This window comes from Podarcis vaucheri, assembly GCF_965113315.1.
Source record: "Podarcis vaucheri genome assembly, chromosome: 11".
Classification (NCBI taxonomy): Eukaryota; Metazoa; Chordata; class Lepidosauria; order Squamata; family Lacertidae; genus Podarcis; species Podarcis vaucheri.
In genome coordinates this window covers 62778762-62792580 of record NC_138749.1, presented here as the reverse complement: position 1 = coordinate 62792580, position 13819 = coordinate 62778762, and the positions used below count along the sequence as shown (strand labels likewise).

The following is a 13819-nucleotide window of genomic DNA, read 5'->3' as shown; positions in this document are numbered from 1 at the left end:
GCTTTCTTGTTAACTGTGGTGATGCTTATCTTTTAGCCTGTAGTACTATTTAAGTGAGGGTATAATTGATTTCATCTAATGAATAGAATGTTAAGCTTACCCGGGCATGTAAAAAAAAAATCCTGCTTAAGCCTATTTCAGTATCACCAAAATTCAATACACAGTTCAAGGATAAAAGTGATTTATAACAAATTATTTGTAGTATTCACTGGAGACCATGATTATGTTGGTGTCTTTGAAACAGAACAATACGACCAGATAATATTCGTAATGGACCAGATAATGGTGTCCGTTCAATATACAAAGCGACAGGCTGCGCAGATAATGCCAATCACCATGTCATCTACCTGGAACATGTCGTTGTGCGCATCACTGTCACACATCCCCGGAGAGGTGACCTGGCAATTTATTTGACTTCTCCTTCTGGAACAAAATCTCAACTATTGGCTAACAGGTATAATAATCATATTCAACTTTCAGTCCAATCAGGGTTGACTGTCCAGGGTGTACCCAATTTAAATAAAGGCAACTGGAGAAACCGCTTAGATATGTATTGGAGAGAATAAAAAATGAAGTGGAATTGGAGATCTGCTGCCACTGTTAATATCAGCAGTGGCTAGAATAAGGCTGTAATCTTTAGCGTTGGGCACAATAGATTTTGACAAATCCTTGAGGGATGAGATCATTGCAGAATACAGAGGAAGTGAAACAAGATCAATATTGCAAGACGATGGTTGATGGAGGAATAGCTGCTAATGACGTGCTGTTAAAGTTGTCCTTCGAAAATAAGGATAATGCCAGAGTGGATGTTCCAGCCTATCATGTCTGACCTGAGTGTTTCGCACATGATACTATGTTGATCTTGTCTGTCTTTCTTGAGCTCTGGTGCTGATCAAGAGTGTCTAACAGGATATTTTATGGACTCTGATTTTTACGAGATTGTTTTCTGGGGTAAGTGGACAAGTGGCCCAAGAATCCTTTAGCATAATCAGTTGGTTGGGTTTGAGTCAATGAAATGATGAAAAGGACTTGTCTATTAATTTTAATGGTCTGGCTAGGGCTATTGTTGCTTTAGAATTAATACTGCATAATGTGAGGACTTTTTCAGCTAAGTCTCCAGAGTTGTTAGCTAGTGCTCTCACATGACCAGGTCATGGGTGAACTTTTGTCCTTCAAACTTCAGTGGCACGCTGTGCAAGCCCAAAATTCTGCACCCCTGCCTCTCGCCTTCCATTCTGTTCAATTCACTGCATCATAGTTGCAACACCCTTTGGCTTCCCCTAGACTCTGCGCCCAGTGAAGCACAACCCACTGCACTGGCCTAAATCCACCTCTGAGCAGGTGACACTTCCACATGTGCAACTTGCCAAGTCTCCCAACTTGGTGCAAGTCTCCCAAGTTCTGACAATTCCTTCCTCTCTCTGTTGCATGTCCCACAATGATCTGGAGAGTCTCTCAACTGGAGAGCCAGTGTGGTGTAGTGGTTAAGAGCGGTAGTCTCATAATCTGGTGAACCGGGTCCACTTCCCCGCTCCTCCACTTGCAGCTGCTGGGTGACCTTGGGCTAGTCACACTTCTTTGAAGTATCTCAGCCCCACTCACCTCACAGAGTGTTTGTTGTGGGGGAGAAAGGGAAAGGAGAATGCTAGCCGCTCTGAGACTCCTTAGGGTAGTGATAAAGCGGGATATCAAATCCAAACTCTTCTTCAACTGTTAGGATCAGCTCTAAAGGGTGCACAGACGTGCATGGGGAGGAGGGGACAGGACAGCCACATTATGCATGCAACATGCTGCATGAAAAGTTTTGGATTGGAGCCTCAGTTAGCATACTTGCTTACAGCACCATCATTTCACTACTAGCAGAATGTCAGATTTTATGATCTTGCTTTGGTATAGCTGTTACATTTGGCCTAATCCGCTGGCACTGCGAGCCTTAAACTACATTTTGTTTGGCTCTGTCCAAGTCTAGAAAGGTACATAAAGTTCAGCCTGCAACAAGTACATAAATTCAAATTGAAAACAATACATGGTTAAGTATTGGTGGAAAAGAATTATGCTCATGACTTCTAAGTCAACTTTAGAAGTGTTAAACTTTGCCTGTAGCATACCCTATGTTTGTCAGGGGTAATTGGCAGGTTTTATTTTAAGGTTATCCTAAGTAATATTGGAAAGGTAGGTCATCAGTGTCTCCCACACCCCCCATGCTTTCCTTTGAAGGACTGCAATACCTCAAGGACCCCTCTCCCCATATAAACTGACCCAGACCCTGTGATTATCATCTGAGGTTCTTCTTTGTGTCTCCATGCCATAAGAAGTTCAGAGAGTGGCCACACAAGAATGGGCCTTTTCTGCAGTGGCTCCCCTTTGTGGAATGTTCTCCTCCGGGAGGTTCATCTGGCGCCTTCATTATACATCTTTAGGCACCAACGAAAACATTCCTCTTCAACCAGGCCTTGGGCTGATTAATATTAAACCAAAATGTGTTTGGGAGGATTTGTTTTGTTTTGGTTTTGTTCTAACTATTTATTTGTGCTTTTATCTTGTATTTTTTTCTTGTTAACTGCTCTCAGATCTTCGGATGAAGGGCTGTATATAAATTTATTTTATATTATTGTTGTTGTTGTTGTTATTATTATTATTATTATTATTTCTGGTACGCTCTTTTAAAAATGTCTAAAAGGATGCAAAAATAATGTTTACAAGGTTATTTTCTTTCTAAGTAACTGAAAATAAATGTGGTGGTCTGTTGCTGCAGTTGAAAATGTGCATCACCATTGTTCTGTAGAAAATAGCTTGTTTGAATTCAGAAATGCAAGGAGGATAGGATAAGCAATGCTTGAAAACATTGTTGCATGTTGTTAGCCTCAAGAATGCCTTGGCAGCAGATATCCCCGCTCCTTGGTCAGTGCTGTGTTGCTACTGACTCAGACACTTTTTTCAGACACAGTGAACCTTGGAGACACATGATTAATAGCAGCAATTCACATGTTTTTACTGAAGTCAGAAAAATCATTGATTCATCATTAATCTTGTGGGTTTGATTTGGAAACGATTATTGAGATTGCTTGAACTGCAAAGATCTATTTAACACTTGAACTCTTAAAACATAAACAAATCTTCATTGTGCATTTTATTAGACAGTTAAGCTATTATATCAGACAGTGTTAGGGTTTTGTCTATGAATACTTCAATTTTTAATGGTGGTTACACATTTTAAAAAAACACCTTAAGCTAGTGAGAATGATAGTGTTTGCTTTTAGGTATTGGTTGGATTCTGTTGTTATTTGCTGGAGTCTTTGCATTGTTTGTAAAATTTATGACAGTTAACACCTCCCTTTTCACGTGGTTAGACTGGATATTCAAGGGACAGAACAGAAGAAAAGTAGAGGAAAACGCAAGCTTAGAAAGAGACAGGGATCACATACTTTCAGTGTGACTCATAGAATCATAAATTTGGAAGGGACCTTTAAGACCATCTGGTCCAGCCCCCTGCTCAGTGGAGGAATTCCAGAGCAAGAACGTCTCCAACGCTTCTCCTTGAGGAGCCGTAGTGGAGGTGGCCCAACCCCATCCCTGGGCAATTGGTTCCATCGTCCACGTGCTCTTGTTACCAAGATGTCTCTCCTGATGTTAAACTAAAATCTACCCTCCTATAGCTTAACCTCAATAGATCTAGTGCTGCCCTAAACTATGGTTTATTTAGCGTAGTATTGTGAGAAAATAACTTTCAGCAGCTAGCAGCCCCAGTCGCAAGAAATGGAACATGCCATCTTCAGAGGCGATATACTTCTGAGAATCCGATCCTGTGGGCAGACAGGAGGGTGGGAGGGCTCCCACACCCTGCGTCTGAGTTTCCTCAGAATATCTTGCCAGCCCCTGCTGGAGTCCATGGAACTTTAGATTGATCCAGCGTGGCAGATACCCTGACCAGCCACTGAATTACTGAAAGCTCTTGATCAAACTGTGAAAGCAAACAAGCAAAATGCACTGTTCTCCCCTTCAGCCTGTTGTTTTTTTATGAGATGCTTGCTTTCCACTGTTCCATTCTATTTTTTTCAGTGAAAAATATAATTCTAGAAAGTATTCTACCCATTTTTAATGCTCTATAGCCTACGCCCCAACTTCTCTGTCTGAACTGGATGTTGATGAAACCTCCAAAAGGCCCTGAGTGTTTCTGTTGATATAATTGACAGAAACAAGTGCTGTTCCAATGTATTAGCATCATTCCAGGCAGGCAGGCAGTGAATAAAAAAATAAATAGATTCTATGGCTCTGGGGAAATAAGTATTGCTGAAGACTAGGAAACAACAGCACCAGTAAGTAGATGTGGGAAAAACATTTACTTTTGTTTCTTTCAAACTGCAAAACAGTATGAAAAAGACACATTTTTTAAAGAAGAATAGCTATTTTGCAATGATCCAGGGCCCTATATTTTTATTGTATGTAAGGCAAAATGCAAAATACCGTTAATCAGGGGAATTGACACAGGTTTGTGGTGCAAATTTGCATAAAAATTGCATATGTAGTTTCTGAGCAAATTAAGATAGTGTGTGCTCAGGACTCACTAGTACAGTCGTACCTTGGTTGTCGAACGGAATCCATTCTGGAAGTCCATTCGACTTCCGAAAACATTTGACAACCAAGGCATGGCTTCTGATTGGCTGCAGGAGCTTCCTGCACTCAATCGGTAGCCACGGAAGCCATGTCAGACGTTTGGCTTCCAAATAATGTTTGCAAACCGGAACTCTCACTTCCGGGTTTGCGGCATTCAGGAGCCAAAACGTTCGAGTCGCAAGGCGTTCAGGTTCCAAAGTATGACTGTACTTCGCAGCAAACCAATCAACCTTGTAAGAAATGTAACAAAAGCTTCGTGTTGAAAGAATTTTTATTATTTTTATTTTTAAGGAGCAGGGGCCTGAGATGTGGGGCCTTTAATAAAGAAGAAGGCATTGAAATTCAATATTGAGATTACTGTTAGTTTCCCTAATTTCACTGTTCAAGTTTTATAATACTCAAGGATTATAAAAAAAAGAAATCAATTGTCAGCAGCCCAAAGGTCTCAGGTTTCAGCAGTCCAAAGTTTTCAGTGTTACAAAATAAAGAGATTTGAGCAGTTTATATAATATTTCCCAAAAAAGTGGTGAAGGAAAGTGTGACAGACACACCCACACTGAAGATGGGTAACCTGACTGCTATTATAGGTGTGTTATTTGATAAATATTTTCCTGTATTCCCACAACAGAGGTTTTTTATTAACCGTGGTAGCGTTTACTGTATGTAGAGGGGAACTTGTGACCAATTAAATCTCAACCAGCGAATCTAAATAAGGATGAGGCACTTTTAGAACAAAACAAGAACTTTATTTCCTCTCAAATAAGTTATTGCCTAGTGGTTACTTTTGAAAGTCAGAATACTTTGTTTAAAACAAACGCTTGTTACAGAGATATTTTAGATAATAGAATTGAAAGGGACTCTGAGGGTCATCTAGTGCAACCCCCTGCAATGCAGGAATCTCCACTAGATCAATGCATGACAGATGGCAGTTTTGGGAAAGGCAGTCTGGGGGTGCCATGTGGAGTGTGTCAGCTCAGCCCTGCAGAGCAGTGGCCTTGCTTGGGTTCCCATCAACACATGCACTCCCACTTACACGCACGCCAAAAACCGCCCCCAGAAGGGGCAGGGTGGAATGGGGCAGGGGTGGAAGAGAGAAACCCCCACTTATGCATCTCCTGTAACAGAACCCCAGTATAAGTGGCTTCCACTGGGAAGCCCCAAAAAGAAGGTGGTTTGTCAAGGGAGCCGTGGACTCAGCAAGGTTGAAAACCACTGTTCTATGCTATTTAATATTTATATGAAACTCTTGGGAGCTGGCATGTGAAAATTGGGAGCATGGTGTCATCAGTGTACTGATGACATGCAACGCTATCTCTCCATTCCATCAGAATCAGGAGAGGCTGAGAAGGTGTTGGACTCGATGGGAGGCCAAAAAATGAAGCTGAATCCTGTTGAGATGGAGGTGCTATTGGTGGGTAGTTCCCAGTCTGGAAATTAGGTGTACAACCTATTCTGGGAAGGGTTGCATCTGAATTTCAAGCTGCCACTGGAGTGCTTATGTCCTACTTAAGCTGGACCACCAGCTATAGCTGTTCCTGGTCCAGGATAGGCTGGTCTCAGTTGTCCACGCTCTGGCAGCCTCCCACTTTCATGTCATGTCATTCCTCCCAGGCTCTTTTTGTAGCATCCTATAGAATCATAGAGTTGGAAGGGACACCAAGGGTTTTCTAGTCCAACCCCCTGCAATGAAGGAATAACCCTGCATCCATTTCTCCTGGAAGTTGAAGACAGGAACTCCAATGTACATTTTAACTGGATCCATTACTGTAATTGGATTTATGGGCTTGCCTGGTTTCTTTAATAATATTACTTTATATAATATAAAACATTTGTGCAAAAGTATGTTCCTATGTGTTCTTGTATTTGTATTTTTATGTTAGTTTATATTATTACTGGTTTCTTTAAAAGGTTATTTGACCATTCCATGGAAGGGTTTAAAAGCTGGGAGTTTATGACAACTCATTGCTGGGGTGAAAAAGCAGCTGGTGACTGGATTTTGGAAATTTATGATACCCCGTCACAGCTAAGAAACGTCAAGACTCCAGGTACAAATTTTATAATTTTGTTAGTGATGTGCATTTAGGTTCCAGTGATAGAAAAGTTTCGTAGTAGTAGTAGTAGTAGTATATTTATCAGTCACTTTTAAAAAAACGAACTCAAAGCTACTTACAAACACTAGAAAGAGATATAAAACTTTTTAAAATAATTGCACTTCCATGTTCCTGTTTCATTTGGGGTGACTTCAAAATCATTTTTCTGGTACATTTCATTTTAATGCATGTTTATAAGTTTTGGTAGCTGAGACACTGGGAGGATAGTAGGAGTAGTAGAATGAAAATAGTTGAATACAATAGATGTGTATCCTATGCGGGGGTTTATGTTCTGCGGATCACGGCAAATCATGTATAGTCAAGACACACCGGGTTTAATGGTGGGCAAGATTACCAAAGTCTTTTTTCCCAGATGCCTGCCCCCTTTCCACCCTCTTTTTATTTTGTGTGTGAGTAAATACAGATATATATATAGATTCACCAAACATGTAAAGCTTGAATGTGACAAGTTAAATGTGTGTAAATTGTGGGCTTACTGTATTCTCACCTTGGAAAATAATGACAAATTTTCCCTGCCATTTCCTTCCTTGTATGCCACTCAGCTCTAATAGAGGTTCAGCTATCCTCCCAATCCCCTGGAATTCCTTGGACTCTCTAAATCTTCTCCGGAGGGTTCTCCAGCCCTCTAGAGCAGGTTTAAGAGTGTGGGGTACTGCAGGAGGGGGGATAGTAGGAAATTGCTTGCATATGTGGCACTGGAAAACAACTGGGGCATACATGGAAGAAGACTAAATCAGAATCTCACTCAACATTGCTTAATGGACATTTTAAGGCCTATGTAATTGTGGTGCCAAGTAATTTCTTTCCTGCACTAATACTGCCATTGTTGACAGGTTTTTTCAGGTGGGGAAATGAGCAATTTTATTTTTTGTATTGGTGTTATTAGTATTAATTATAACTATTAAAATGTTTGTTACATTTTTTTCTGTTTACAGCTCAGACTATGATACAAATATAGAAAATAAATTTAGAAAAAGTATTTTCCACATCTCATGTTTTTCATATGCCTCACCTAGGTAAATTGAAAGAATGGTCCTTAGTACTTTATGGTACTTCTGTTCAGCCTTATTCCCCAAGAAATGATTTCCCAAAAGCCGAACGAGTACGCTCAAGTCCAATAGAAGACCCTACAGAAGATTATGGGGCAGATGACTATGCAGGTAATATGAAGCAGAATGTTTCAGATGTGTCTGCCTCAAATATGCCCACCAATATACTAGTGTAAAAGATTAGCAGTCCCTTTTTCTCTTGCTTTTACATAATGCTATTAATGTCATGTCCTGGTTCAAGAAACCTTGGATAGTGACTCTGGCTAAAGATCAGTCAGGGTCTGGTTCAGAAATCCAAAATTCCCCACAATACGTATTTCCAGTTTTGATTTATTTTATTTTTATTATTTACTTCCAAAGCAAATACATAAGACCAAATAGTTTCTAACAACTCCTTTGAAGTAAAGACAAATGGTGATTTGCTTTCTCCCTCCCGCTGCTTTCGCCAAAGGTCCATGCAATGCGGAGTGCAGCAAAGTGGGATGTGGTGGCCCAGGACCAGACCACTGCAATGACTGTCTACACTACTACTACAAATCTAAGAACAACACGCGGTAAGACAGTATATTGCCCCACAAAACTATTAGATTATACTGAATGTCTTTAACTTACTTGACAAACCATTTTGTATCTTAGCAAAATTCTTATTCACGATACTTTTACATTTTCAGCATCAGTAGGCTTCAGAGACTTAACTATATGTTACATGAATGTGTGCCTATTAAAGCACATACAGTGGTGCCTCGCAAGATGAAATTAATTCGTTCCGCGAGTTTTGTCGTCTTGCGATTTTTTTCGTCTTGCGAAGCATGGTGTCGGGAAAGTTTTGGAAAAGCTTCAAAAATCACCAAAGTCTTTAAAAAACCTCAAAAAAGTCCTCCTCAAAGTCAAGTCGCAACTGTATTAAAGGTGTTAAGAAAAAGGAAACAAACTTGCAAGACGTTTCCGTCTTGCGAAGCAAGCCCATAGGGAAAATCGTCTTGCGAAGCAGCTCAAAAAACCCTTTCGTCTAGCGAGTTTTTTGTCTTACGAGGCATTCGTCTTGCGAGGTACCACTGTATTAAAAGTGATTCAGGGTATTTAAAAAAAACAAAACCTGCAGCTTTAGAATGTGAAATTTGGAGTAAAGAAGTAGGGGGAGGTAATATATTATTTCCTCACTTGCTACTACTTTTCTCCAAACAGATACAACACATCACATGGCTGGGATGGGACTTAGGACCCTCATTTTATGGTAGTCCCGATCTTTCCTGGAGCAAAGTTTCCAAAGCATGTAGCTGGTAGACTTCCATTTGATGCCTTGGCCATTGACCTACAGTGTCTCCTGGGGCTCTATTCTGCTTCCTTGGGTGAAGCCATCCAAGTTTTGGGAGTTTGGGGTCATCAGTATGCTGATGGTGTCCCACTCATATATCTCCTTTCTATCTCAGTACAAGGAAACAACTGAAGTTGTGGGTCGGTGTCTGGCTCCGTTACTGTCTGCGTGATGGTGAACAAATTAAAGTTTAATCCAGACAAGACTGGAATGGCAGATCAGGGAATAAGGGTTCAACCATGCTAGGATTTGCTTACACTGCACTTGAAGGCTCAGGTTCATAGCTTGAGTTTTCTTCTGAATCTATTCATAAGTCTAGATCTCCAGATTTGGCAGTGGTTTTTGGACAGTTCACACTGGTGTGCCTACTATACCCATTCCTATAGGTGTCAGATCTGGCCTTGGTTATATATACATGCCTTCGTTATATATAATTGGAATACTCTTTGAACAATGTTTGGAACTTTACCCAATTTAGATTTCTGGAGCCAAACTGTTAACTGGGGGAAGTTATGTAGGGAGCATGTGATTCCTAAATTACTATTTCTGTTTCTGGGAACAATTCAAAGTGCTGGTTCCAGCCTAAATGTATTGAGACCAGTTTATGACTTTCCCATACAAGCCTGCTGAGAGATCTCCAAGAGAGGCACTGCTCTCAATCCTGCCAATATCTGAGAATGAGGAGGGACATGAGAAAAGACCTTTCTACATGGTAGTTCCTAAGCTGTGGAACTCCCTCCCTAGAGATGCCCACTAGGCGCCATGTCAGATGTCCTTCAGGTGACAACCTGTTCATTTTGACAAGCCTTTGGCTTTGTGTCTTTACTAGGTTTTATCTGCCCACCATTTTATTTTAGCTAAGAATCATGGTTGCCTTACAAATGTTTTATTATATTTGTATTGATATTGATGATATTGATGTTACTGTCATTGGTTCTATATGCAGAAAGAGAGGATACAAACTGAAATACTTTTAAAAATGTTAAGGAAGGGGCTTGGCAAGATAAAAGCGAGTGAGGAATCTTATCTAGACACAATATTCAGGTGTTTGAGCCTTCATGTGATTAGGGTTTGGTAAGGGGAGGATGGGGACACACCTGGTAGGCCCACCATCTCTGATGCATGGATGTCAGTCGGTCTCTGAAGATCTGCAGAAGGACGCCTGCTCCACATGCCGAAGGTCCCTCTGTCGTTTTTAAACCTGATCATACAAGAGCCTACAGGCCTGCTCTAGGCCATTTGCCTTCTAACAAAGTGGAGGGTAGCAGGACCGGTAATTGGGGTGTGACAGTGGAAGCAGATTCAGTGAGCCTGCCTTCCCTTATCGTGTCAGGACTAGGACAGGGCTTTGGGCACAAATGAGCCTGGCTTGCTTTGTGCCATCCCGGTTGTAGTCTCTGCTTCCATAAACAAGAGGAAAGCCACTCTTTTAATCAACGCAGTTGCTTTTTTCCTGCCAAATTCATTGATAATTCTGACTCAGTCTTTTATTATCTTGTACAATGAAGAATCTGTGTTCCCAACTGTCCTCCTGGTCACTACAGCGCCGACAAGAAACGCTGTAAAAAGTGCTCACCCAACTGTGAAACATGTTTTGGAAGCCACAGTGATCAATGTAATACCTGTAAACCTGGTTACTATATCAATGAAGAGTCCAGGAATTGTGTTACCAGCTGCCCAGATGGGTTTTACCTGGATAATAGTAAGTATTTAAAAACAAAACCCTGTTATAATATTGGAAGTAATTGGAAAACTTCAAGTTGCCATTAATGCATATTCAGGCTGATGATATTTATTAAACCACTACATACTGCCTTTCCATTTCAGTTTGAACTCTCAAGGCGCATATCAGAATTCTAAAAATACCACTGAATAAACACATAAAAATAAACACATAAAAACAGATAACAGCAATAAAAAACAACAACAATCCTAATATAAAGGAAATCTGGCATAATACAGTCAGACATCAGGGACCACGAAGAAATTAATTTCAGTTCATATTTAAAGGTGAATTTCTAAAGCTTGCGCTTCCGGAAATAAAATGAGAACCAAAACACAGCCATCTTTCAAAATTCGTGCTAATCAAAATTCTCCAACCAAACGATGTCTACAAATATGCATTTATTGAGACGAAGTTTGAATAAAAATTAGCATATTAGTGGAAATAACATACTGAACACAGTGAGACTGAGTTCTAGGTAAACATGCGTGGGATGTTCGTCTCCCTTTTTATGCCCAGGGCATTTCGTTCTACAATGGCATTGCCATTTCTGGTTTTCCCCATTGTTTCTCTTCTTTTTCATATTGTTTTTGTAAAACATACTGATTTTAGTTCCTCAGTCAGGGTGGTTATCTTTATGTCTGCAGCACTGATGCCAACTATTCAGAAAATAGGAGCTTTTACACACACAAGAAAGTTCCCCGTGATAATGAATGTCTACAATCTACACTTTAATTCTGTACAGCATCATGTACATATTTTTAATAATAATAAAAATTATTACATGGATATGTATACAAGAAGTTTATTTCTACAGGACCCAGTGGTTATGTGCTATGAAGAACAGCAAATAAAGTCTAATATTTTTTATTTTTTATAAATGTAGCTTGTTATCTTTTGGCATTACTGAAAAGGTTTACTACAACTCAATGAGAAAAAGTTTACAGAATTGACCCCATGTATTAAAATCATTTATATAATCAGATAATAGAAATTATTTGAATGTTAGTACTTCAGCAGCACAGATTATTACTGTATTGGCCTGAATATAAGCCTCACTTTTTCCCCAAATTCTGACCGTGAAAAGTAAAAGTACAGCTTAAATTTGCAACCTTACAAAAACTGGCTTTTATGATATCGCTGCTGAAACAAACATACTTGTAAAATGGAAAGGGTGTGAGTGCCTGCGGAATTTTAAGGGAACTGCCTATATTCGGGTATTGTCTTTTTTTTCTTTTTCCCCCTTGAATTTTAAAGGTGCTGCTTATATTCAGGTGTGGCTTATATTCGGGCCAATACAGTATATTTTATTCAGCTCCTATTTGTGGTATCACATTAGGAATAGCAATAAGCAAGGAGACAAAATATATTATTGCATGTAATTGAACTGGGTTCTTTTCGTTGTGTTCCTTTTTCTTTTCAGATAAGATTGTATGCCGTAAATGCAGTGAAAACTGTAAGACATGCACTGAATTTCAAAGCTGCACAGAATGCAGACATGGCCTAAGGTAAGTAAATGATAGATTGTATTGAACATGGTAGCAAGGAAAGTTAAATAATATTATTTAACCTTCACATTACAATCTGATGAAGTGTAATATTCATTATATGTGCAATCATGGCCAACACTGAATTAAAAAAAATGAAAAGCTGAGGAAGATGAAAGCTGTGGTCCGTTTAATATACAGTGCCTGCATTTGCATGTCAAAGTGGGCCTCAAATCATGGCTTCCTGTGAATGAGCAGCATGTTAGCACATGCTCTTGACTTGATCCTGTTTCATTCTACCCTTCCTAACCAGGAGCCTTGATTCCCATAATGAGCAAACCAAAAGTTGTGGTTTGTTTCTCTCTAAACAAACTTCAGTGGTAAGCCAAAGTTTGTTCTTGTATTTCCAATCATGGCTTGTTTGGGTTTACACATCACGTTAATGCAAGGCCTGTAATTTGTTGCTGCTGGCGCCAGGACAAGCAGAACACAATTCAGCAGAGTGCGGCACTAGCATGCTACTCATTCATGGTATAAGTGCGGGAGCGGAGAAAGACTTGCTTGCAGAAAGTCTCTGTAAGCAAGTCATTTCACCAGACTGACCCTGTACTCATGGCGTTGTACTGAACACAAGTGTTCCTCAGAGTAGATGCATTTGTTTGAACAGTAACAATATGTTAACTACTGCCAAAAAAATTCATACAGAAGTGCCACATGCTAATCAGCATTTTCTAATTCTGCTTGTGTATCTCTGTAGTTTACAAGGATCCAGGTGTGTCATCCGCTGCGAAACAGGAAAATACTACAATGGCAGGGACTGTGAGCCATGCCACCATTCCTGTGCTTCTTGTGCAGGTACCTCTGATATCTTTTCATCAAAGTTCAATCCCTTTTGCGATAAAAGGGGGGGGGGACATTTTCTGTAGGCTATTAGCTACACTATAGCACTTCTTCCGGTGCTAGGACCTTTCTGTACTTATACTTGACTTCATTTTTTAAGTCTTTTTGAAATAACTTTTCATTAAGTACACAATCCTATTCAATGTATTTTCAGTAGTCATTCATACTTCTATGTGCATAGTATAATACACTTCCATTGTCTCTATGCTCTGCTGCAAATTTGTCAATATGTTACCTTGCTCTGTTGACTTCTGAGGTCCAGGAGCAGACGCTTGCATAAACTGCACCGAAGAGTATCTTATGGAGAATGGAAGATGTGTGCTGGCTTGTAACAATGGCTACTACTTTGATCACTCGCTAGAAAATGGATACAAAACTTGCAAAAGGTAAAAAGTATTCCTCAAAAACCAAATGCATCTATTTAATATGTAAACCATAACTAATTGCAGAATATAGTTCTGGCATATGATACTATTATTTAGTGAAGTATGACAATCAAGCAAAACCTTCAGACATAAATTTAATACTTGCTTTTCTTGTGAGCTCTTTGTGTAATTCTTGTATTTGTAAGATTTTATTATGTGCCAGAAGATAAGTTTTATGCATCACATTCATGTCCA

At 39.7% G+C, this 13819-nt stretch overlaps 1 protein-coding gene across 5 annotated transcripts in view; it reads left to right on the top strand.

Annotated features, from left to right (window-relative positions):
• The window catches only part of LOC309542668 (proprotein convertase subtilisin/kexin type 5-like), a 169289-nt gene that overhangs the window by 146095 nt on the left and 9375 nt on the right, over positions 1-13819 (top strand). For all 5 annotated transcript variants that reach the window (XM_082241529.1, XM_082241531.1, XM_082241533.1 and 2 more), the window contains 8 exons: positions 245-454; positions 6523-6659; positions 7742-7885; positions 8226-8328; positions 10598-10791; positions 12236-12320; positions 13057-13154; positions 13456-13585. In XM_082241529.1, coding sequence (XP_082097655.1) covers positions 245-454; positions 6523-6659; positions 7742-7885; positions 8226-8328; positions 10598-10791; positions 12236-12320; positions 13057-13154; positions 13456-13585 — 1101 coding nt within the window. The remainder of the gene's footprint in view (positions 1-244; positions 455-6522; positions 6660-7741; positions 7886-8225; positions 8329-10597; positions 10792-12235; positions 12321-13056; positions 13155-13455; positions 13586-13819) is intronic.